Source organism: Maniola jurtina, chromosome 2 (genome assembly GCF_905333055.1).
Source record: "Maniola jurtina chromosome 2, ilManJurt1.1, whole genome shotgun sequence".
Classification (NCBI taxonomy): Eukaryota; Metazoa; Arthropoda; class Insecta; order Lepidoptera; family Nymphalidae; genus Maniola; species Maniola jurtina.
This window is the reverse complement of record NC_060030.1, coordinates 7,902,121-7,929,536: the sequence shown is the minus strand read 5'-3', so window position 1 is coordinate 7,929,536 and position 27,416 is coordinate 7,902,121. Positions and strand designations below refer to the sequence as shown.

Here is a 27,416-nt window from a genome sequence, read left to right as displayed (position 1 = left end):
ACAGTAACTAGAAAAGAGCTGATAACTTTCAAAGGGCTGAACCGATTTTCTTGGATTATAGCTAAGACCACTCTCGATCAAACCACCTTTCAAACAAAAAAAACTAAATTAAAATCGGTTCATTAGTTTAGGACTACGATGCCACAGACAGATACACAAATACATACACACGTCCAACTTATAACACCCCTCTTTTTGGGTCGGGGGTTAAAAATGAGCTTTAATATGGTTTTAACTTTTTTTCACTCAGAATAATTGTTTTTATAATATGTATAGATTGGTTTAATGTCATTATAATAAATAAAATATTACCACAAAAACAAAATATAAACGTAGTATTTATTAACTGGTGTGGTTTATTGGCGCATCGCGAAAACGTTAATATCTCGTTACCACGCAGCACCCTGTGGCTATGTGGTTTGCTGTATAATAAAAGTGATAACTCAACACTAATATTATAAATGAGAAAGTGTGTCTGTTTATAAAAAGTCACGGTCCGTTCGTTAAACTGATTTTGGTAAGTACAAATATAAATTCAACCCCAGAGAAGGACTTAGGCTGATTTTGATCCATAAAAATCAAATTTTTCCTATTACGAGAAAAGTGAGAATGTAAGATGACAATAAAAAACATCTGCGCTCACGTACATGGATCCAAAGTGCCGTGTGTCAGCAACAAGACGTCCCAAAATTGCTCTCCTTCTGCTCTCGCCACACTTACTAACTACTAAGGACTACCTACGTTGTCTGGCGTAGGTAAATAAATACTTATATTAAGACGTTGTCTGCTGCAGACAAAGCATCCCATAAATTAGTATTAATTAGAAGGTATGATTTAATTACATTTACAGAGGGTAAAATCCTAATAAAGTGTCGTGGAATAATGATGTTAGATCAGATTATTATCAGACCCAAGAGACTCAGACTTCTTTAGCTGAAAGAAACGTCTCGGAAAACTTGGGTACAATCCTATTCTATCACAAAGGATTTTCCCCTTTTGACGGCACGGAGCCAATTTTTTAAGTTACAGATCCTTATTAAAGTCACAGTAGACATTGTTAAAGTACGTACCTATACAATGGTACGTCTTTATTCGTTTACATTTATTGGGAAAGTAAATACTCCAAGATAGGGCAGGTAGAGAAAGTTTTCCTTTAATTAAAATGTCCCTTATACAATGTCTCGACAAGTAGTAAAATGTAAAGGTCTGAATTTAAGAGGGGTGTTCCTTTATTGAACGATTGCATCGAATGCTTTTCTCATTTTATTATCACTTTGAACTTTTCAAGCAGGTTTAGGTATAAGATAACATCGAGTTGAAAGAGACTAAACAAAAGGTTTATACACGAATCAGCCTTTGCTTTATATTATGTTTATGAATTTATGTGCTTTTTGAGTAGAGTTTTATTAGCAACTACCTTTCAATTATCCGTATATTTTTAAAGAAAATATTTAAAGCATTGGTGAAAATAACTAATAATAAAATAAGAAAAAAATTTATAAAACCATAATAGCGTAGTAACATTTTACTTATTTTTATAAGGGTGTTAAAGTTTTATGGGCATAAAGGGGGAGTGAAGTGCGAACGGAACAAAGGAACTCTAGTACCTTCGTATGCTGCGTACGTAGTACACTTGCTGTAAACCTGGTGAGCTCATAAACAGACCTAGGACGATGAATGTAAGAGCCACGGCAATAGTGTTCAGTACTTAAAACTGTGTAGGTAGGTACTTAAAATAAAAAAGTTGTTGATTCTTTCATTAAAATAATAATTAGGTAGGTACTAGCTCATCTTTCACAAAATAAGATAGCAAGCCAGTGTTAGAAAAAGCCTCTTAAGAAAAATAATTTGCTATGTTTTTTTTTGTTCGCGACAGGTCGACATGGCAATCGGGGCAGGAGATGAGTCGTGCAGAATAAAATCTGATTCAAAATCAGTAGTCAAATTCAAATCATTAGTGTTTGTAGCGATGTTAGTATAAGTAAGATTTTGATTGTGATGAATCACATATTATTACATCAAAATAAGGTCGTAAAAATTTCACTCTAGTTTTGTTGCGTACCAAAAAAATATCGTTATCGATTACCCGGTATGTGATGTCACCTCACTAGAAAATTGCCATCTCGATCTGTCGCAAACAAAATTTAGTATGTGGTACCTGGCAATACTAAAAGCGAACTAAGATATAGGTACCCATAATATATTCTTCTTACGCAATCCCCATACAAAGGTTTTACTTTGAATTTTTTTTTACCCGATTGTGACCAAGCCCAAAAGGAGGGTTAGTGTTTGACCTGTATGTATGTATGTATGTATGTCCATTCCTACGAGTATGTCCACTCGTAACTACTCGACGCCAACGGCTCAGGCAGACACCTGTAATAAAACACTTGTATTTTTAAAAGCAAAATGGTTTTCTTGAAATTTTTTTAACAACGGTGTAAATTGAAACCGTTCGGTTGGAATTTTTTAAAAATGTACCCCGTTGCTTCTCCCCAGCGCAGTTATTCGAAAAGAACACCGGGGTGTTTTATTAAAATTTCGTTATTACAGTGTTGACACGGCTCCCTTGGAAGCGCCCGGCGATTTTCATAGTCGGAACCGTCCACTTCGGATTTTTTGTAGGTTCGATAAATCGGACCGATAATTTCGCAGACTTTTATCATTGATTTTATAACCGATTCAACGCATACGCCCATCACTTTGTCATGTGGGTAATGCCCGGCAGTAATTTACAGATTTACAAAGGAAGAAGAGGAACAGAAGAAAAAAGACAGTTCTGGGTCGATCAAATAATTTCTCAGATTATAATAGCGGGTTTTTTTTGTTCGTCAAGTGCACGTGGCCGACTGTTCAGTGAACAGTACCGATGCGTTAACGCATACATTTCCGAATGTTCGATTTTCCATGGACAATTGGATTGATTGGGATGCACCGGTTCTGTTTTCGACCAACTTTTTTGTAAGACTATTGCAATTTCTATGATTCATTTTTGCCGACAAAAAAAATCTGTCACTGATTGTCGGATGTGAGCGGAGTGCCATAGCGGAACAACAAGATCCGTCTGTCTTTTAGGTAAAGAGTACTCGTAGATAATAAAATCTTTGAAAATCTTTCCCGTGATGCTCTTTTAATATTTAATTTCCTTTTAAGGGCTATGCTTCGTACAACACCCTTTCTTCGTCTCACTTGACCGGCCAGGAATAAATGAAATAATAAAATAGCATATAAGTATAAATAATTTAAATCTAGTTGATAAAATAGTAGAGCATTAGTTGTATGTTACTAATAAAATCATGATCAAATATAAAATTTATTTATGTACCAAAAATAACGCTAATCGAAAACAATAGAATAATGTAGGTACAGGGTCTTTTTTAACAACAAAATCTTAAAGCAAATCTTTCAAAAAATATAATCGTAGGTATAACTAGATGATGCCCGTGACTTCGTCCACATGGATATAGGTTTTAAAAAATCCTGTAGAATACTCTTTTACTTTTCGGGATAAAAATAACCTATGTTCCTACCTATGTACCCTATAAAAAATAACCTCCAGGATACAGATCTCTGTACCAAATGATGACGTCCGCGTTTTCATCCGCGTGAATTTCGGTTTTTGAAATATCGCGTGCGAACTTTTTAATTTTCTGAGGTTAAGTCCCCGGGATGTAAGGGTAACTCTGTTTATTTCATAACCGACTTCCAAAAAGGAGGTGGTTCTCAATTCAGTCCATTTTGTTTTTCTAATTTTGTTAATATCGGTTAAACGAATGCGACGTGAAAAGCTTACAGCAGACAGGCACACTTTTTCATTTTTTTTGAAATAAAATATAGCGAGAGAAATGAGCAGGCGGGTCACCTGATGTTAAGTAATTATCGCCGCCCATGAACGTTTGCAGCACCAGAGGTACCGCCGATGCGTTGCCGGCCTTTCAGGAATAATTATAAATTATAATATTAGGTATGGATGTAATAACTATTTAGTACCAAATTGTGTGATATTTTTATTTTGCACAGGTACCAGCTATTTCTCCAGTTAAAACAAGATGTCTTGCGGGGTCGACTGCCCGTCAACTTTGACCTAGCTGCTGAACTTGCCGCCTACGTTTTACAATGTAAGTTTTGCACTATTTTTTTTTTCATCTACTTGTCGCTGGGGGCAGTGACTTATGGAAACCATTTTAACTCAGTTTTTGCTTGATAATAGTTTTTCATTTTATGAGTTAACTATCAGATGCCAGAAACTTTGCCTGTGTGGGAAGTTTGCGTTTTCGCATGCTTGCCTACTCAACTCAAATATTTATAAAATTGTTAACATACGAGTATTTCTTCTTGACTTAAGTTTTACTATTATATGCTAGGAATTCGAACATTAAACGCTTAAACCGGTAGAAGTATGCTAACTTGTTAGCTAGCACCGCATTGTAAGCTTATATCTAGAACAAAATGTACCTACTTAACTCACCTACCCTAGATCCTATATTACTAACCCTTGAAACTAGAAAGCTGAAAATTTGCAATGGGATTCCCTATAAAATGTAAACAAAGTATAAGATCGGATTTGTCAAAATCCCTGCGGAATGTGGAATAAATATTGTTGTTTGATTAACTTGGAGTAGGAAAATCTAAACTATAACTCCATCAAAGTTATTAATAATTATTATCAAAGTAGGTAAATGGATAGAAAAATCTTACAACTTCAACTTACAACGAAGTTCGCCAAGTTGCCTACTTACTACATGAAAGAGCACTTCGGAAGTAAAAAGAAGTGCTTTCCGAGGAAAACCATTAGAAAACTCATGAAGATTTTATGAAGTTAAACGTTAGTTGTACGCTGTTGTTTAATTGAAAAATATATCGTCATTTAAAAGGCTTTTTGCTTCGTTTTGATCAAGTTTTTGAACCAAAAGAGATACTACTATATAACTTATTTACTTATTTTTAACCCTGTGCCCAACTTTTCTAAACTTAATAATTATTTGCATAAAACTATTTGTAATAAAAGCAGCGATAAGACGACAGAAATTAGTGTTTAGTGCTTTAGTAACGATAGCTTTTAGTACCCATTTCCTATCACAGCTGTGGTAGGGGAGCAGCTTAGGGGTATGTTTAACAGTTAGGTATCTATTGTTATATAACCACTAACCAGATAAGCTTTGAACGGTGTTAGGCTGTCGGTCGATTTGACCATATCGGCCCATCGTGTTGCGATATGTTTTCAGTTAATAGGTCTGATGTTAACAGCTGATAATAATCTTGCTCAGCATTACAGCTAATGAGAAGCTAAGCTTGTCTAGCTGCTTACCTTTCCCTCGATATCTGATATTGACGACCTCCCTGGCACAGTGGTGAGCGCTGTGGGCTTATAACTGTGAGGTCCCGGGTTCGATGCTTGGCAGGGGCAATTTTGGAATTTATGATTTCTAAATTGTCACTTAGGTACCACCGGATGAGGTTGTAGTCAAGGGGTGACTTGTACTTAATGTAATTTAAAAACAAGTGTAAATTAAAAATTTTCAACACCCCCGACAAATCATTTTCAAATAAATAATTATGTATATCTAGGCAACGTCCATCTTGACAGCTTGACATTTGTCAATTGACACTTGAATATTATGAACCTAACGTTTATCTAACCTTCTTTTATACAAGAAAACTAGAAAAGAGCTGATAACTCTTAAACGGCTGAACCAATTTTTTTGGATTATAGCTAAGAACACTCTCGATCAAGCCACCTTTCAAACAAAAAAAACTAAATTAAAATCGGTTCATTCGTTTAGGCGCTACGGTGCCACAGACAGATACACAGATACACAGATACACAGACACACAGATACACAGATACACAGACACACAGATACACAGATACACAGATACACAGATACACACGTCAAACTTATAACACCCCTCTTTTTGGGTCGGGGGTTAAAAATGTGGGCTATTAAGTACTAGCTGATGCCTGCGACTTTGTTCGCGTGGATTCAGGTTTTTAAAAATCCCGTGGGAATTCTTTGATATTCCTAATAAACTAACCTATGCCACTCTCCAGGTTTTTAACTTTATCCAAGCAAAAAATGACGTCGATCCATTGCTCCCTTGAGGCAAACCAACACTCAAACACACTTTCGCATTAATGAAATGAGTAGTAATAAAAAAATTGAATGCTGTTTAGTGATAGTAGTGTTTCGTATACTAATTAGCTAAAATTCAAACCAACTAGGTACTTTACGTAGGTTGTGTGAGTGTATCGGTCTTCATCCGAATAAATAAAATAAGCGATAGAGTTGGTTGATGTTGATCTAGACCTTTTTTGCGCACCTCGAGTATGTTTGCAAGCGGCAATTCATAAACTTTGAATGTTTTTCCGGGCCGACTGTTTGGCAAATCAAACTGAAAAGCATTTTGGCCCGCCACTGTTTGCTTGACTCTGCAACTTTTATTTGGTGGCACTTCAGTCGGGGACCGCAATAAATGTTCGTCCTTTTTGTCATTGGACTATTTAAAACACTCTTGACGTCATTGCTTTAACAACAAGGAATTGCTATGCCATACTCTGCCTAGATCCCAATTCCCAGTATACTATATAGAAAAAGCCAATACTTCGATAAATGGCTAATGTCAATATAATTAATTATTATTTTAATACTAATAAAATCATGACGCGTAGCTACAAGGAAAATATTTAACTTGTTGGAATTAATGATTTTTACGAAAATTAACCTGAGATGATAGGTACTTTAAATGAGTCCTGAAATGGTACTTTAAATGAAATAATTCCTATTAATTTCAATTTCTTGCACTTTCCTTTTTAACCCCCGACCCAAAAAGAGGGGTGTTATAAGTTTGACGTGTGTATCTGTGTATCTGTGTATCTGTGTATCTGTGTATCTATGTATCTGTGTATCTGTGTATCTGTGTATCTGTGTATCTGTGTATCTGTCTGTGGCCTCGTAGCGCCTAAACGAATGAACCGATTTTAATTTAGTTTTTTTTGTTTGAAAGGTGGCTTGATCGAGAGTGTTCTTAGCTATAATCCAAGAAAATCGGTTCAGCCGTTTGGAAGTTATCAGCTCTTTTCTGGTTTTCTTATTACTTTTATCCCAGGACCACCAGAGGTTACGTATTTTCTGACACAGGAAATATGTACGATTGAGTAGTGTTAGTAAGTACTAAGAAAGCATGCCTAGCCTACGTGCTAGCTTGCTTAGACGGCCAATTTTCAGGTATCTGATAATCAAGGTACATAAAACCATTACTTACCTCACGTAAATTCTCCAAACTGATTTTTACGTATATTTAAGGCAATATCCTTAAAAATATGTCGCCAATACTCCCAGACACTTCCCGCGTCGGCCGTATTGCTTTGCAGACGCTTTAAAGCTCCCAAAATAAGTAATTACTTAACTGCACGTAAATTCTGATACTCCATTTTTATATATGTCCACCAGACAACTATTTTAAAACCTTTTACAAGAAGACAGACCGATCCAGAGGGCCAATCATCCCCTAAATTCAATTTTAATGCCTCTGTGGGTTTGAGCGCGAGGGCATCATTATCTACGCGCATGAGACTGAGTAAGACATGTATTAGGATATATTGACTTCTCTCTCACTCTCTTATAGTTTACTTATGTGAATTAATTATTAATATAAAAAAAAACCAAATCGAGATGGTCTAACGATATAGTACAGATAGCAGGGAAGAATTGGCTTAAAACAGCAAAAAACAGAGAGAAATGGCGCGAACTGGAGGAGGCATATACCCAATGAGGGGCCCTTATCAAAACAGAATTATAAATACAATTATATATAAGTAAATATGTAAAAAATAAATTTGTAAATAACTACTAATTTACTAACACATAAATAAACATAACTTACACACATAAATACACACGCATACTTTTATACAATACGCTTATATGCTTACACAACACACACACACACACACACACACACACACACACACACACACACACACAACTATTAACATACTAACAAATAAAATAGAATAGACATTAGAATAGATTAAATTAGTTACTATAAACATAAACTATGTAAATACTTGTAATTGATAAGGAAAATAAAGGCTTAATAATAATAAAAAAAAAAATTAAAAAAAAAACAGCTAAAAATTAAAAAAATTGGAGAATTTACGTGAGGTAAGTAATGTATTTATGTACCTTGATTACCTGATACCTGAAAATTGGCCGTCTAAGCAAGCTAGCAGGTCTGTAGGCATGCGTTCTTAGTAGGTACATACTAACACTACTCAATCGTCCAAATTTCGTTCGTCAGAAAATACGTGACGGCTGGTGGCCCTGGGATCTTTCACTATTGTAACAGAGGTTCATAATATTATGTCAATTGGCAAATGTCAAGCTGTCAAGATGGACGTTGCTTAGATACATAATTATTTATTTGAAAATAATGTTTTGGAAAACTCCGATAATTTGGATCGTAGGCGCGGAGTTTCTAATTTATAAAATATTATAATCACAGTTAAACGAGAAAACATCAATTCAATTATAATATCCAACAGTCAACCAAAGGCCACGAACAATCAACCCAAACCCAAACCATAGTCAAACTATTTTTAGGGTTCAGTAGGTATCTGTAGAAAAAAAAAATGTTGTAGCCTTGACTGTTGTAGTCGCGTAGGTGTGCATGGCACCATTAAATATCGTAAATATAGGCGATGACCCTCCGCGCGGCTGAGGTTCCCGCATCGTAGTCGCTTTGTCGCGCAGGTTTGGATGATGCATTAGGCGCACCTTCTTTATATTTTATCTGCTTGAACTCAGCTTATTTACTTTGACAAAATACGTTTAAAATTCATCATTATCAGGATCAACCCATCGCCGGCTCACTACTGAGCACAAGTCTCCTCTCAGAATGAGAAGCTACCACACTGGCCAAGCCCGTATTGGCACACCTCACGCACCTTTGAGGGAGCATTATGGCCAACTCTTAAGCATGCAGGTTTCCTGACGGTGTTTTCCTTCACCACTTCGTTGTCTGTCTGTGTGTCATCTTTCAAGAGAATCAAAACTTATAAATTGGGTACTTCCCGTTTACGTAGAATCATGAAAGGCAGGTAGCAATATCTTATAGCCCAAGTACTCTACTCCTGTGGCCCAAGTAAACAGAAAAATCCGACAACTGAATTGTCATTACATAAAAAAAAACTTGTACGGAACTCTTCATGTGTGAGGCAGACTCGCACTTGACCGGTTTTTGAAAGTTATGTCAAATAAAAATTTTACATGCAATAACAAACAAAATGAAATACAAGCCAATTCATTCCTTCTTTCATCGGGTGAAAGTCGATTTCAATTTAATCGTAGGTATATCTTGAAAAGCGAACTATTATACGACTACGTAAAATGGGTACATTTTTAAAGCAACGACATGTTAGAAACAGATATTTCGTTTTGGTCATGTTAAACTATGTGAGTCATTCAGATAATTCTTGATTTAGTGATGTTCGGTCAAAAATATTTCATGGAACGTATAATTAACATAACATTGATGTTACTTTTGAAGAGATATTAGCTGCCTTATTGGATTTATATTATTATAGAAATTGGGTTTTAGAATGGCACAAATAAACGGTAATTTATGAATAAAAGTTTAAAAAGCGTGAAATAAAAATTAAATTAAAAATTTAAAAAACCCCCGACACATAAACCTCTAAAAAGTAAAAAAATAATAGGTAAGTATGTATGGGCCCTTTAAGAATAGTATAAATAGTAAAGTTTTTATCCAAGCGTTCGTTGCGTCGGGGGACCGCTAAAGACTATTCTTTCTACAACAGATGACTTTCATAGTTTATGATAGGTAGCGGTCCCCTGGCGCAACGAACGCTTGGATAAAAACTTTACTATTTATACTATTCTTAAAGGGCCCATACATACTTACCTATTATTTTTTTACTTTTTAGAGGTTTATGTGTCGGGGGTTTTTTAAATTTTTAATTTAATTTTTATTATTGTTCTTAAACGTTTAAATATCTACTCTAGTGTTACCATTGTTTGGCTGTTAAACACAGCACAACACAGTCAGGTAAAAGCACCGGCAATGTACAACAAATTAATGCAAGGTCCATTAAGTCCTGCGCAGAGTGCCATTTCGTTGTTAAGCTCTTTGTATTGTATCATACAATGAAAATAAAAAATGCTGTAGGTAACAATCTGTTCAACATTCCGTGTCATAATTGTTCTAGGCCACGCAATGGAATTACAAACGAAACTGAGCTGCCCGAGGCTATACGAGTAGGCTATGCGTTGACTCATCGCTAAAGGCACTGCCCGAAAATTACCAGTTGCCCACATTGGGCTAGCAAATGCCGTACAATTTACTAGACATGAAACAGAATAATTAAACAAACACCGAATATTCATTAGACCACCCATAACAAATTAATATTGTAAGTAAGTAGGTAATTCTTGCAACAATGAAACTATAATAAATTAAATCATGCCCGTGACTTCTGCCCTATGGATTTAATTTTTTTTTAATCCTGTGGGAACTCTTTGATTTTCGGGGATAAAAAGTAACCTGGAGACGGGCATGTCTCCAGATGCAAGCTATCTTGAAATATTAAACTTCTTTGTTGGTATTTAAATGATGAATGGAATCTAACCTACATAATTGTGCATCACCTTTTGTTCAATTTAATGCATAAGCATACCTACATATTCAAGATTCAAGATTATCTAAGAATCACATGGGATTCTTTAATTTTCCAGGACAAAAGGTAGCGGCGTAATATGCCTTCCCCATGGGCTGCAAGCTACGTTTTGAAAATGAAGATGATAAATTACGAAAGTAAATATAATGTCTCTGTAACGCAATATTACAACCAAATCTTAGTGTTAATTTACGGCTTAGTAGCCTCGCGCGTTTTTCTGGCAAACATGCAATGAAAATTGCTGTGACAATAAATACTTAGTTGTTGCAGTGGCATGAGAGGAATCGAACAACTCAATAGACCGCTGCGCTGGACAATGTGGTCAATTGAGTGTACCTATTGAAAGAGTTGAACTTCGTAAGACCTCGTACCAAAGCATTATTTCGCATGCTTTCGCTAATATACTTAAGTCTATGTACTTTTATGTCGCTTTTATATCTACAATAAACGCAAAATAAACATACTAATATTAAAAATGTGAAAGTCTGTCTGCCTGCTAGCTTTTCATGGCTCATCTGTTTAGGCCGAAAAATCAAAGAGTTCCCACGCGAATTTTTAAAAACCTAAATCCGGAAGGCCGAAGTTACGGGATTCAATGTGTTACAGCTTGGTACAGCTTACATCCCATGGGTAGGTATACGAAATCTAAATAAATATATAGATCGAAATATAAAGATATAGATAGAAATATATCCAGCTGTGGACTTCCATCGGCTGATAATGGTGATGGTGACGAAGTTCATTTTCAGCACATTTTGTCATTGAACTTCAGCAATGGAAAACAGACTACACAAAACCAATTCTCTATGAAACATGCAAAATAAGGCACATCTTTTTCAATGCTCTGAATTGGCTGCATTGTCCAGTGGACTATTGAGTCTGGTTCGATTCCGCCCGCGCCGCCGGAGCAATCATTGTTAAATCTACTTCCATTGCTGTTGCTCGTCATAAAAAAGCAAGCTTATTTAGTCACAATGCCACAATAGAAAGCGTATTATAATAAGACATAGAAAAATATTAAAAGTTAACATCTCCTTTTCCTAGTCGAGTTGTACGCGGAAGGATCTGGGAACCCACCGCATTATTATCCCAAGAAAACTCCTACCATTCATTATGTGATTCATGGAAAGGGGTCATGATCTTCAGCAATGAGGAATACGATGCGCAGAGGGAAAAGATAAGGTTTTTATTATAAAAATCAGGGTACATATTTGTATGAAATAATAAATAAAAAAAAATAACTGTTAACGTAGATCTCAAACGGATTACCGATGAACGTTTTTTCGATAAAGTTTTCCGTCACGCGACTTTTTTGCCTGGGTACTGTATTGAGGAATAATTTTGCTTTATTTTTTCCTAGAAGGATAACTTCAGAATGAAAATGTACAAACCTTTAATGTACATTACCTACAAACATACGCCTCGCTTAAATTGCCTCCAGTATTTATTTATGATGAAAATATTATTCGAGAGATTTAAGCATATTCATTACATCGTTATCTTACGCTACTTATCTTTATTTTTACGCTCCTAAAGGAAATTAATGTCTTCCTCACCTTTGAACATCTACTTCGACCGTTAATTACAATTTCTGTCGAATATATTTATCCATATTTTATCCGTATTAATTAAGTACACATATTTTCCTCACAGGTAGGTCGTATTTAATTAGCAGGCCCTAGGAGGCTTGTTACCTATCTACCATCTACTTGCTATTTATTTTTTCTTATTTATTTGCAATGATACGTTTTATTTGCGATGCAACATAGATGCGTTGTTTATTTGATTAATAGATATATATTGTAGTTGAACATTAAAAATTTTGATTGACGTAATCGGATGGGATAGTGATTTTTTTAACCCCCGACCCAAAAAGAGGGGTGTTATAAGTTTGACGTGTGTATCTGTGTATCTGTGTATCTGTGTATCTGTGTATCTATGTATCTGTGTATCTGTGTATCTGTGTATCTGTGTATCTGTGTATCTGTCTGTGGCCTCGTAGCGCCTAAACGAATGAACCGATTTTAATTTAGTTTTTTTTGTTTGAAAGGTGGCTTGATCGAGAGTGTTCTTAGCTATAATCCAAGAAAATCGGTTCAGCCGTTTGGAAGTTATCAGCTCTTTTCTGGTTTTCTTATTACTTTTATCCCAGGACCACCAGAGGTTACGTATTTTCTGACACAGGAAATATGTACGATTGAGTAGTGTTAGTAAGTACTAAGAAAGCATGCCTAGCCTACGTGCTAGCTTGCTTAGACGGCCAATTTTCAGGTATCTGATAATCAAGGTACATAAAACCATTACTTACCTCACGTAAATTCTCCAAACTGATTTTTACGTATATTTAAGGCAATATCCTTAAAAATATGTCGCCAATACTCCCAGACACTTCCCGCGTCGGCCGTATTGCTTTGCAGACGCTTTAAAGCTCCCAAAATAAGTAATTACTTAACTGCACGTAAATTCTGATACTCCATTTTTATATATGTCCACCAGACAACTATTTTAAAACCTTTTACAAGAAGACAGACCGATCCAGAGGGCCAATCATCCCCTAAATTCAATTTTAATGCCTCTGTGGGTTTGAGCGCGAGGGCATCATTATCTACGCGCATGAGACTGAGTAAGACATGTATTAGGATATATTGACTTCTCTCTCACTCTCTTATAGTTTACTTATGTGAATTAATTATTAATATAAAAAAAAACCAAATCGAGATGGTCTAACGATATAGTACAGATAGCAGGGAAGAATTGGCTTAAAACAGCAAAAAACAGAGAGAAATGGCGCGAACTGGAGGAGGCATATACCCAATGAGGGGCCCTTATCAAAACAGAATTATAAATACAATTATATATAAGTAAATATGTAAAAAATAAATTTGTAAATAACTACTAATTTACTAACACATAAATAAACATAACTTACACACATAAATACACACGCATACTTTTATACAATACGCTTATATGCTTACACAACACACACACACACACACACACACACACACACACACACACACACACACAACTATTAACATACTAACAAATAAAATAGAATAGACATTAGAATAGATTAAATTAGTTACTATAAACATAAACTATGTAAATACTTGTAATTGATAAGGAAAATAAAGGCTTAATAATAATAAAAAAAAAAATTAAAAAAAAAACAGCTAAAAATTAAAAAAATTGGAGAATTTACGTGAGGTAAGTAATGTATTTATGTACCTTGATTACCTGATACCTGAAAATTGGCCGTCTAAGCAAGCTAGCAGGTCTGTAGGCATGCGTTCTTAGTAGGTACATACTAACACTACTCAATCGTCCAAATTTCGTTCGTCAGAAAATACGTGACGGCTGGTGGCCCTGGGATCTTTCACTATTGTAACAGAGGTTCATAATATTATGTCAATTGGCAAATGTCAAGCTGTCAAGATGGACGTTGCTTAGATACATAATTATTTATTTGAAAATAATGTTTTGGAAAACTCCGATAATTTGGATCGTAGGCGCGGAGTTTCTAATTTATAAAATATTATAATCACAGTTAAACGAGAAAACATCAATTCAATTATAATATCCAACAGTCAACCAAAGGCCACGAACAATCAACCCAAACCCAAACCATAGTCAAACTATTTTTAGGGTTCAGTAGGTATCTGTAGAAAAAAAAAATGTTGTAGCCTTGACTGTTGTAGTCGCGTAGGTGTGCATGGCACCATTAAATATCGTAAATATAGGCGATGACCCTCCGCGCGGCTGAGGTTCCCGCATCGTAGTCGCTTTGTCGCGCAGGTTTGGATGATGCATTAGGCGCACCTTCTTTATATTTTATCTGCTTGAACTCAGCTTATTTACTTTGACAAAATACGTTTAAAATTCATCATTATCAGGATCAACCCATCGCCGGCTCACTACTGAGCACAAGTCTCCTCTCAGAATGAGAAGCTACCACACTGGCCAAGCCCGTATTGGCACACCTCACGCACCTTTGAGGGAGCATTATGGCCAACTCTTAAGCATGCAGGTTTCCTGACGGTGTTTTCCTTCACCACTTCGTTGTCTGTCTGTGTGTCATCTTTCAAGAGAATCAAAACTTATAAATTGGGTACTTCCCGTTTACGTAGAATCATGAAAGGCAGGTAGCAATATCTTATAGCCCAAGTACTCTACTCCTGTGGCCCAAGTAAACAGAAAAATCCGACAACTGAATTGTCATTACATAAAAAAAAACTTGTACGGAACTCTTCATGTGTGAGGCAGACTCGCACTTGACCGGTTTTTGAAAGTTATGTCAAATAAAAATTTTACATGCAATAACAAACAAAATGAAATACAAGCCAATTCATTCCTTCTTTCATCGGGTGAAAGTCGATTTCAATTTAATCGTAGGTATATCTTGAAAAGCGAACTATTATACGACTACGTAAAATGGGTACATTTTTAAAGCAACGACATGTTAGAAACAGATATTTCGTTTTGGTCATGTTAAACTATGTGAGTCATTCAGATAATTCTTGATTTAGTGATGTTCGGTCAAAAATATTTCATGGAACGTATAATTAACATAACATTGATGTTACTTTTGAAGAGATATTAGCTGCCTTATTGGATTTATATTATTATAGAAATTGGGTTTTAGAATGGCACAAATAAACGGTAATTTATGAATAAAAGTTTAAAAAGCGTGAAATAAAAATTAAATTAAAAATTTAAAAAACCCCCGACACATAAACCTCTAAAAAGTAAAAAAATAATAGGTAAGTATGTATGGGCCCTTTAAGAATAGTATAAATAGTAAAGTTTTTATCCAAGCGTTCGTTGCGTCGGGGGACCGCTAAAGACTATTCTTTCTACAACAGATGACTTTCATAGTTTATGATAGGTAGCGGTCCCCTGGCGCAACGAACGCTTGGATAAAAACTTTACTATTTATACTATTCTTAAAGGGCCCATACATACTTACCTATTATTTTTTTACTTTTTAGAGGTTTATGTGTCGGGGGTTTTTTAAATTTTTAATTTAATTTTTATTTCTGTAAGTACAAGATCAGTAATTCTTAACGACCTTTCATTCAAAATGAATTATATGAAGAGAACAGATTTCTTTGACTTGCCAAAAATAAATACGATGTAATATTTTATATGGGCTAAGAGCTTTATATCACTGAGTCGAAGCAATTTCGTGAGGGTACGAAGTACTCGTATAATATCAATGCGTTGTTCAAGAGGTAAATGAGCCATCAGCGGCGAGGCATCGTTTGCATCTAATCTCGCCTACATCAGCGGCCCCTGGGGCCCGGGGGACACATATCAACGGCGAAACGGGCTCCGTACAAAATAACCGCACGCCATCGGACAAATGAAACCCATAAGCATAGTCAATATCCTACGTAAATATTTTCATTACTCGAGAAAGAGTAACATTATGGTACACGGGAACAATAGGGTTGTTATTACGGCAGTTAGGTTCGTATTTTTCTGTGAAAGTTGTCCGCTTGGCCTTTTCTTTTATGTTGTGAATAATGGAAAATATTTGGATTTTCACGTTCACTTGAGCTCAACATTATCGAAGCTTATAACAAACATCGGAAAATAAACTTTATTAAAAGGCACATTAAGTTTACCTACTTAAATATTTTAAGGCGAAATTGCTCGTCCCATCAATGTATTTAGGAAAATACTTTTTTTTATTGGAATGCCTGTTCAAATATCGTACAACGAGCGGGCCGCAAGGTAGGCCACCTTCTATTTGTTGGTCTATGGACTCTACCTAAAAATTTGGCTATTATTATACAACAAAAATATCCATTATAAATAAATTTTATTTACGAGCACACAAGACAGATGATCGGTTTCTTTTGAACAATCTTATTTTCCTAAAACTTTGTGCTTAAAAAGTTGTTCGGGAGGGCAGGGATACACCTATTTGTCACAGCTTGAGGCTATCTATTCTGGACGGGTGTAAGCAAAGTCGTTTTCTGTTTGAAAGTATCGTGAGCGTAGACAATGGGCCGTCCCTCGCAACAAGTTGACTTAAGGAACACTCCTCGCATTAATCAACACGATGGGCAATCACCCAGACGGTTAGCTAAATAAGAGCAGGCTACCATGAACGAGATTATACTGAAGTACCGGTTTTGTTGAGCGTGGAAGAAAACACTTAGAAAAATGGTCCCCTTCTAACGGATATCCCCTATTATATTTTTCTATTTTCGTACATGAGCAGGTACGAGTAAGTATATTGTGTGATTTTCTATCTGCTATATACTTTAACATTTTCAGTTACCCTGTAGCGGACACATAATTATTTTGTTAAATACTCGCTGATGCCCGCGAAATCACCCGCGTGGATTTAATTTTTTCCAAAATATCGTGAGTAACTTTTTGATTTTCCATGGTAAAAGTAGCCTGTGTCACTTTACACGTTTCTAAATATATACATGCGAAAAATCACGTTGATCCGTTTTTCAGTTGCTGCGTAATTGAAGGATAAATCAACAGACAAACACACTTTCTAATGTTGGATAAAAGCAAGTGCTACTTGCCATGGTCTATGAAATGCAAGGAACAATACTTAAGTTTAATGCTATATCAAACAAATCTATATGGTGCAATATACAGCATATGCTATGCACTTTCTACCCTACCACTGCTAAACATGCTGGAAAAGCAATCCACCAAGCAAGCAAAAAACTATAGCATTTATAATAGGTAAGTATGGGTAGTGAATTGTCTGTTTAATATTTTGTTTTGGACTGAGGATATATTGCTTAACGAACTAATTCATTATCACATCCAACTTAAGCCTACTCATGTGCTTAAGCCACCCATTGAAAGAGCCGTCCACAATACCATTTACCTACTTATACTCTCGCATTACATGTTCTCATGCAATTATTATTAGTCACATTAGTAAACATGTTTCTAACATAACATACCAGAATCCCAAGATTTAATGCGCGTAAACATATATTTGGGAAGATAGTTTACATTGGGCTTGCCGTATGTCAACAGGCCAGACAGTATTCGATTTACACCTCCATGCATCATGATCTATATACGCCTGTCGACGCGTACTCTTGCACATCATTCTCACACAAATAGTGACTGAAAACAGAACACAAACTACGGTGTTGATGGAAACTTTGATTGAAACCATCTGATGAAACACTTGATGTTATAAACTTTTGTAAAACAATAACTAACCAAACTTCAAGGCGTGTCAATCATCACAAAGAAATAATAATATGTAGTAGGTACCTTTCTCTTTCTTAATTAAATTAAATGTCATAATTAAATTGTAATTTTTATAAAGAACTAGCTGTTCCTCCGGCTTTACGCAGGTGAAATTTGATATATGTATAGTTACAGCATAATATGTTACTTCTGGATAAAGTAACTTCCTAATGGTGAAAGAATTATCAAAATCGGTTCAGCCGTTTCAAAGTTTATCCAATACAAACAAACAAATCTTTCTTCTTTATAATATAAAAAAAAGTGCAGGTAAAGCTAAATTATCCACTCATAACATAATTATTAATTATTCTTAGTGGGAAATAAATTGATATTGTTATGAAAAACTTGTGAGATTATGCTCGTTCGTTCCTCGTTCGCGAAAATGTTCGTTAATAGTGACGAAAACATTTCATACAATAATCTTGTTTTAACATGGTTAAAACAAGATTATTATGTGAAATTAACCGTTAAATTAGGAGTAGGTACAATTTTTTATTTTTCAATGTAGAGTGACTCTTGTTTCTCTTATTATAGTGAATCATAAAAATAACATGGAACACGCGTGTGTTTTCCACGAGCGTACCAGATGTTGCGATTTCTGAGGACAAAAACGATAAACGACGGGAAACGAGTGTCAGTTTCGCTCACTGCTCCACAGTTTTTTCCGTTCCAAACATGGAAGTTCTGTTTGTTTTCTCTTTGCTTATTTTCTCAATAATTGGTTTACTATTCTGTTTACCTTTACTTAGCAATTAGAAAATTGTGTTACGGTCATGTATCCTAGTTATTCAAAACCTAGTCTGAATCTTTTCCGAAGTCTCGGTATTTAAGTAGGAAGCTTAGGACTGGGAGTCACCAAAATATTTGATTAGCATTGTACGAGTATGTTTCAACACAATATGTAATTGATGGTATTTGAATGCGACTCAATGAGAAATTTTCATCGATAAAATAAATATAAAAGATAGATAAAAGCTTATATTAAACAATGGATGTCAAATCTCTGTCTTACCTCTTTATATCGAAAATATATGATATCCGAGTAGTTTCGCTTTCGAAATTGAGCAAACATAATAGACAAATTTATGTACGTTTACGTGGAATAAAGGCCTTTGTTTACCCATTAAGTTCTCTATTACAACTTGCGTTTACATATTATCGTTCTGCGTATTTATTTAGGACACGTATTCGCCCGCCTTAACCAAATTAATTACGATTTGTTAAAGACGAGGTCGGCATTATAATCGGGCGGCTGAATAAATATTACACGTGTCTGAGAAAGGTTTATTCCATAATATTTTAATATAATATTGTAGGTACCTAAATAATAAGAAATATTAGTATTTTCACAATACATTATTGCTATGTATAGTACGTAGCTAGTATAATCGAAAATTCCGGGGATCTATTTCTGACTCTCTGAATGACCGAACTAAAGCATCATACAAACATGACGCGGCAAAAGCGACTACAATATTTCAATGATCTAACACGTATAGATTCACGTCGTGGACGCTCCCGCATCGCTTCCCGCATCCTGCGTTCATAATGCGCAGGTGTGGCTGTGGCTTTCATGCGTTACGTGGTTACACACGTCAACCTTTGCAAAGTCGTCATAATTGCAAAAAAAATAGTAATATCCTGACTGTGTGAACTACAGCCTCGCAACCTCCCTTGATTCCAACACCAACTTGCTTGGATTGCAAGATGGCCGCGTTTGATTCTTCAACGATTGGCAAAAAATGTTTGAAAATGATTTACGAGAGGTACTGCAAAATATTAATATGGGCTAAAAATATTATTGTTTTTACACAGCGGAGCTCGGCGATTACGACCCTCGCCGTCATATGCCGGGATACGTGTCTGAGTTCAGACTGCTGGCGCATCAGACACCGGAACTGGAATCGAGAGCAGCTGATATTCACAGAACGCTTACGTGAGTCTTGCTTTGTTAAAACAAATTTTCCATTTGTTAATTAGACTTAGGTTTGAGGAGAATATTATCATGATCAACCCATCGCCATCCCACTACTGAGAACAGGACGATGGTGATGAATCATGCTGATTTTCTATATGTTACAGCGGTATTTCACCAGCGCAAGCGGAACTTAGCTACTTAGACAAAGTGAAATGGCTCGACATGTATGGCGTCGATCTCCATCCTGTCTTGGTAAGCATTTGAAATAGTCACTTGTTTAATATGACCACTTCCTGCGTCAGTGGCTCTATCGCTGGTTCGGAAGGAAGATTAAATTGAGAGGAGCCGGCAAGAAACTTCGCAGTTGCGCTTTTCAAATCATAATAAGTTACAATACGTAATAATCATTAATGTCGGAACTACCCCCCATAAATATAACTCTATGGTAATAATATACTACACCAACTTGTGGTAATTTGAAAACTCAGCCGGTTGCTTCCACGCAACTTTACTAATTGAGAAATTCATCAATAATGTAATAGCCTGTTCTTACACAATATTTAAATTTATGTAATGGCAAATCTAAAAATTCTTCCGAAACCATATTATAATAAAAGCAAATACACAGAACCACAAGAGATATCTGTACTTTACGCAGTCGACATAGCGGCGTTGCCAGTTGATAGCGGTTTTAGTAAGTCAATTTTGTATCCCCTCATATGTAAAATAAACAGAAGCGATGTATCTAATGCAGGGCGAAGACAGCGTGGAGTACTTCTTGGGACTCGCGCCAAGTGGCCTGTTGCTGCTACGTGGAAAACATACAGTCGCGACCTATTACTGGCCGCGTGTCTCCAAGCTTTACTACAAAGGAAGATACTTTATGATTCGTGTTGCCGATAAAAACGTGAGTATTCACTTTTGGGGTTCCCTACCTTCAAAGGAAAAAAGTAACCCTTATAGAGTAACTTCTTTGTCTGTCAAGACCCTTTTCTCAGGAACACGTGAAGGAATCAAGTTGAAATGAAATACTCAAACCAATCCCTTGGAGCTGTGAAAAAATCTAACCTCTGAATCAACGCAGTCAAAAGACACAACCGTTCAATCAACCTATAGGATACTTCCCGTTGACCTAGAATCATAGAATTCGGCAACAAGCAATGTCTCAAGTAAAGAGAAAAAATCTGAAAACCATTTTATAGCTATACTTATCACAACGAAATTTGCGATTCGAAACTTATATTATTTGCAGTTGGAGATTATTTAACCAACAATATAATCACACATATCCATCCAAGGTACAGAACTCGGCACGCGAGTCCGATTCGCACTTGGCCGGTTTTATGAAAAGTTTTGAAAAAGGAAAGAGTGGAAATCGGACGAAACACTTGACCCCGTTTCTCCGGTAAGGATTGCTTCATCCGATAAGAAATGTTTTGAATAGTTGTGCGAGATGGAATCCGTCTTGCATCGCTTTCTTAAAAGGCATTCGTAGACGGCAATTACAGATAAGCCTCGTAGAACTGAGCCGTCATATTTACCGCGTTCTGGGCGCATGCTGATAACACTTGCTGCCGCTCGCAGCGTGAAGATACGCCGCCTTTGAAGTAGGTATCTTAAAAATAGGGGAGAGGTACCGAAATTGCCTTAAAATACATTCTTCATGCAAAATGAACACTGATCAAAGGCGACGCCGGAAAATTGCTTTTCTTATTATTGTACAAGCGACCCCGAAACAAATGAGTTGAGATGAAATGTTTTTAATTTCCTTTATTATAGCTCATCAGTTCTAAGAAAAGTGTTCTTCTTTATACCTACCTACTTTCTTTGGAAATAGTTAATTAAAACAATTCAATAGAATAGAAATATTTTTTATTCAAATAAACTTTTACAAGTAGGTACTTTTGAATCATCATCTTCTCAACCAATCGATGGTCCTCTATACTTACTGAGTACGGGTCTCCTCTAGGAATGAGAAGGATTCAGGCAGATTGACAGACTTCATACACCTTTGAGAATATAATATTCCATCCATAATATTCTATCATTAATCATCAATATTCCATCTCCATAAGTTTCCTCACGATGTTTACCTACACCGTTAAAGCAAGTGATATTCAGTTGCTTAAAATGCACATACATTGACTCCGGAAGGATAGAAGTGTGTGCCCAAAATCGAAATCCCAACCTCCCGAATAGGAGCCCGAAGTCTTAACAACTAGGCTATCACCACTTTTAAAAAATTTAATACACACTAATTAACCTAGTTAGTTCTAATTTATATGAGAGCCAAATTAATTTACGAAGCAGAGTTGATATTCGCGCATTCCAAATAGATCTACAATATATTAGTTTTCTATTCATTAGGTTGGCTTTAAGTTGAGCGTATTCTGCGGGAACGTTAAGCCCCTGGAAGGGTTTTATGAAATTCTCACAAGTGGAGATGAAAATGAACAACGAAATGTAACTTTCATTAGTACCAGACAAGCTTTACCAGACGCAAAGTTTTGAACTGACTACGAATTTGATTAAGTTAAAGAGCTTGAGAATTACAGTTTTGTGGTTTGCCCATGATATTAAGTTTCAAATTGCCTTGTTGGTCAAGTGGCTAACTTATTCTGCTACGGATCATGAGGTCACGGGTTCAAGTTCCCGGTCGAGCCAAAAACGCAATTTCTTGACTTGTTGAGTTAACTTTACAGTAAACCCCTAAAAATTGTGGGTCCTTTACTTGATCTCGCTCCAGTCGTGTCGGATTGCTGTCTCTTCGAAAAGAATAAAGAGTTTGCACGCACATTTTAACGGTCGCAAAGTACAAACAGACTGCTGCAATTTTGGCGCAATTCACTTTTTTATAAATGAACATCATAGTTCCTTAATCTATCACGCATTTTACTAAGACTTTTTTGAAAAAAAATTATTAAAATAAGTAAATTGATTATTCCTAGGTAATAAAATATTGAAATTTTGAACACAATAGCTTTGTTGTTTTAAAAAATACGTTAAACGCCTTGCTGAAAAATCACTTTCTTCTTGTTCTTTGCGACTGTCAATTTGAGCACCGCATACATACCTATACTCGTTACTAATACACGCATAACTGACGGGAACGTGAAACTAGTCCAGAGAGAAGAAAGAAAGAAAAAATTATATTCGTAACCAGTGTAGGTGGCTAATTTCCGTTGAAATCAGCGGTCGGGTGAAATTCGGTTAGGACATTATATTGTTTGTTTCAGAACGACACGTCAACCTACGGTTTCGAGTCCCCGACGCGGGCAGCCTGCCGGCACTTGTGGCGTTGCTGCTCTGATCACCACACGTTCTTCCGCATGCAACAAACCTCGCCGGCATCCGCTGATATTTTTGCGTTAGGTTCAAGACTAAGAAACAGGTAGAGAATGTCGATTGTAAAATTTAAAATAATTACTTGTGGGCTTTTCTCTTCCTGAAAATGATTAAGTGCTATTAATTAATTAATTGATCTATCTGTAACAGATAGTAAGCATGCATCGAGAAACTATAATACTATGGAATAGAATAGATAACAGCAATAGCTATTCAAATAAATAATCGTCATTTTTCAAATTTTCAAGTCGTCTATCGAAAATACCTATATCGTGAATTTGTGTCATCTTTCTACTATAGTTATTAGTTATATCTATATAACTTACTCTCACGCCCGGTTACAAAATAGATATATATATAAAAGCCAAAGGGAATATAATATACTTACATACATAAAAATAAATAAACCTACATATACATTTACATAAATACATATTTGTACCGGGCGGAGGATTACGCCCCGGCAGGGGAGACCAAACGGCCGGGGGTCAGGGCGACAGGCTGAGAAAGCGGCGGACTATCCTAGCCGAGTCTAGCAAGACCGCTTTTTGCATCCTGGCTGCGAGCGAACTGCCACGGAACCCCAGTCGCCTCAGATGGTGAGCGAGGCTGACTGGGATCAACCCGTTTGCAGATATGACGATTGGGATGATTTCGGTGGACTCCACATGCCACATGTCGGAAACCTCGTGAGCCAGATCAAGATACTTGCGTTTTTTCTCCGTCTCAGCTCTCACGAGGTTCTCGTCATATGGAATGGTGATGTCCACCAAAAACACCCTCGACTGTTCCCGGTCCACCACCACGATGTCAGGCTTATTCGCTAGAATAGTCCTGTCCGTGATGATGGACCGGTCCCAATAGAGCCGGACTCCGTCGCGCTCGAGTACCGGCACCGGTGTGTACCTGTAATACGGCAGCCTCTCATCCAGGAGACCGTACTTCAGAGCAAGCTCTTGGTGAAGGATTTTGGCTGCTTGGTTGTGTCTGTGCAGATACTCAGTGTTGGCAAGCGCCGAACATCCCGAAAGCACATGTCTGAGTGACTCACCGGGATGGCGACAAGCTCGACAGATGTCGTGAGTGCCATCCTTCAGAATGTATTTTCGGTAGTTCCGCGTCTTGACCACCTGATCTTGTATCGCACAGACAAACCCTTCGGTTTCCCCGAAGAGGTCACCAAAGCGCAGCCATTGCACGGACGCTTTTTTATCTACGTGTGGCTCATTAAGAGCTTTAAAAAAAGTTTTTAGTTATATTATTATTATCAATGCGAAAGTATATTTGTCTGCTAGCTTTTTGCTACCCGTCTGTTAAACCGTTTTTTGACGTTGGTACGGAGATCGCTTGCATCCCGGCTTACTTTTTGGAAAATCAAAGAGTTGCCCGGGATTCTCAGAAAATCTAAATTAAAAAAAACTCAATCTATGCGGAAGTCGCAGGTATCATCTAGTGTAAAATATGTTCTGTATAGTGAAATGTATCGTTTTGTCTCCAGCGGCCGGGGGTCCCGCCCGCGGCCGCCGCCCGCCTTCACCCGGACGCCCTCGCGGCGGATGGCCCGTCCACACACCTCCTACTCTTCATTACATGACGGTATTTTTAATTATTTTCCACTCTACACTTGCTTCGTTAAGTATTGTCAATTATAAAACTCATCTATATCTATAACTTTTTCAAATTGCTATGGCACCTACAATATTTACTTTTCCGTTACAAAGTTTATAATTTTTTTTTTGCAATTTTGAGATAGACTACTTTTTTTCCCAAAGAAACAATATTAGGAACACGATAACGATAGCTGTATGCTGTACGTATAAATTATAGTATTTCATTAGTATCATCAACCCATCGCCGAGCCGGCTCACTACTGAGGATGGGTCTGAAAAGGATTTCTAAGGGTTGGCCATAATCTATCACGCTAGCCGAGTACGGATGGCACGGCACACTTCACACACCTTTGAGAACGTTATAGAGAACTCTCATCCATACAGGTTTTCTCACGATGTTTTCGTTCACCGTTGTAGCAAATGATACTGTTTAAAGGCATGTACTCCGAGAAGTTAGAGATTCCTTAGAGGATCGAACCACGGGCACCCCTATTAGGAGGCCAGCATCTTAACCGCTAAACGTTAGGCTATCACTACCAGAAACACGTTTACCTATATTATGTAAGCCTTCATTTATTACCATACATACATACCAACTTTGTATATACTGATCAAATTGAATCTCCTCGAAAGTTTTATAAACTTTATATGACCAATTCTGTGATTTTGACGGATTTCAAATATAAAAACGGCTTTACTTCTCAGTTAAACTTAACTTGACGGTTGAAAAATCTGACCTAATTAAATTATCACGATCGATCTTAGGAAAAAAATATACTTACCTATTTACTTCTCAGCGCTTGCTAAAAAAGTGATAGACAGAGTTATTTCTTAGTTAAAGTTTATTCAAGCATCTTTAAACTTTTTTATTGTTACAGTGCCAAAGTTAGAAGACTTGAGAATAAAAGACTGCCCTCCTGAAATGAAACAGCCTACCTCAGTACACCGACCTAATTCGTAAGTAGGCGCTTGTTTTTTGTCACGCTGTAAGTCCCACTCGTGTTTATTTTGTGTTATGAATTTTTATTTCACTGCGAGAAACCGCAAAATTTTGTGAACAACATTAGACTGTTACTTTTTGTTGTGATAATAATATTATTATAGCTGTGATGTCTTTGGCGATTTTTATGTAAATTACAAATGAATTAGAACAAAAAAAAAAAATGCTAAAACTACGGCAATAATAAATAACTTAGGTAGTTTAATATTGGGTGAACCTTCATTCGTCGTTCTAGTATCGATACAGGATTTCAGGATTGCAGAATTATGACCCTGCATTTAAAACTTTTTTTATGTTTCTTGTGTATTTGTTTTGTGGGTGAGTGTAGGTTCAAATCTCACCCGTTGATTAGGATAGAAAGTTTAATATGAGTCATGTTGCCATGCCTAATATTTCTTAGCAAAAAATGCACATAATTAATTTCATAACTCTGCCTCCCTAAAACTTACGCCGATTAGGTACTTTTTACGGTACCTAATTGGTTTCAAATATTTTTTGATAAAATCAAGATATTCTGAAAGTTTAGATAAGCAAAGCTTATACATATAGGTACATTCGCATTTTAAAAATTGAAGACATATAACGCTTATAATAATTATGACGACGCTTATAATATGACGTGTGCGATGCGCATGCGAGTAGCAGTACCACCTAGTATGGATACTGGTGCGACTTTTACGCACCTTTGGGTAAAACGACACCTACAAACATGCATCAAAAAATAATGGTAGGGTGTTACCAATCTATATAGAAGACGTTGGTTAAAAATAACTAATTTCTGGTAGAATAAGTGGGGAAGCAGGTACATGCGAGCAACCCGTTGGCCCTGGAGGATCTCCACGATCGACGCGATCCGCTCCCACGCGGCGCGGCCTGTACTCCGCGTCTCCGACGGCAAATAGACCGCCGCCTGTTCCGAGACACCGATCCGCCTCCGTGGATTCGCAGAGCTCAAACGATTCACGATCAAATCGCAAGTAAGAATTGAAATAAAATTGTGTTCGATATTTAGTAAGACTATACTAGAAAGACTCTAACTTATGCAATATTTTGAACAAAAGGTAGAGTAAGTAAAGCATCTATCGCACGCGGTTCTACACAAAAATTGCATGTCCGCATACGCGTGTTTCACGCACTTTACCCATTCCTTCGCTGGTTGAAAAAATCTGAGAAATTGTATTATCTTTTTAACCCCCGACCCAAAAAGAGGGGTGTTATAAGTTTGACGTGTGTATCTGTGTATCTGTGTGTCTGTGTATCTGTGTATCTGTGTATCTGTCTGTGGCACCGTAGCGCCTAAACTAATGAACCGATTTTAATTTAGTTTTTTTGTTTAAAAGGTGGCTTGATCGAGAGTGTTCTTAGCTATAGTTCAAGAAAATCAGTTCAGCCGTTTGAAAGTTATCAGCTCTTTTTTAGTTACTGTAACTTTCACTTGTCGGGGGTGTTATAAATTTTTAATTTACACTTGTTAATTTACTTAACTGTAGAGATGCCCGCGTCCGTCCGCGTATTATATATTTCAAATTCAAATTCAAATTCAAATTCAAATTCAAATTATTTTTATTCAATTAAACTTTATTTATTTATTTCTAAATACTTTAG

The 27,416-nt window shown here is 36.5% G+C and overlaps 1 protein-coding gene and 1 long non-coding RNA gene across 4 annotated transcripts in view; one reads left to right on the top strand and one right to left on the bottom strand.

Moving 5' to 3' along the window:
* Positions 1-27,416, top strand: part of LOC123871832 (band 4.1-like protein 4) — a 63,499-nt gene that overhangs the window by 27,881 nt on the left and 8,202 nt on the right. For all 3 annotated transcript variants that reach the window (XR_006797351.1, XM_045915829.1, XM_045915838.1), the window contains exons 5-12: positions 4,021-4,118; positions 19,754-19,874; positions 20,021-20,108; positions 20,611-20,763; positions 23,093-23,247; positions 24,700-24,797; positions 25,690-25,768; positions 26,597-26,788. Coding sequence is in view for 2 of the 3 variants with exons in the window: in XM_045915829.1 (XP_045771785.1) it covers positions 4,021-4,118; positions 19,754-19,874; positions 20,021-20,108; positions 20,611-20,763; positions 23,093-23,247; positions 24,700-24,797; positions 25,690-25,768; positions 26,597-26,788 (984 nt within the window). In the remaining variant the exon portion in view is untranslated. The remainder of the gene's footprint in view (positions 1-4,020; positions 4,119-19,753; positions 19,875-20,020; positions 20,109-20,610; positions 20,764-23,092; positions 23,248-24,699; positions 24,798-25,689; positions 25,769-26,596; positions 26,789-27,416) is intronic.
* On the bottom strand, positions 2,050-5,379 carry LOC123872081. Its single transcript, XR_006797407.1, has 2 exons — positions 5,309-5,379; positions 2,050-2,376 (listed from the first exon to the last, which is right to left on the bottom strand). It is a non-coding gene; the product is annotated as an uncharacterized LOC123872081 (long non-coding RNA).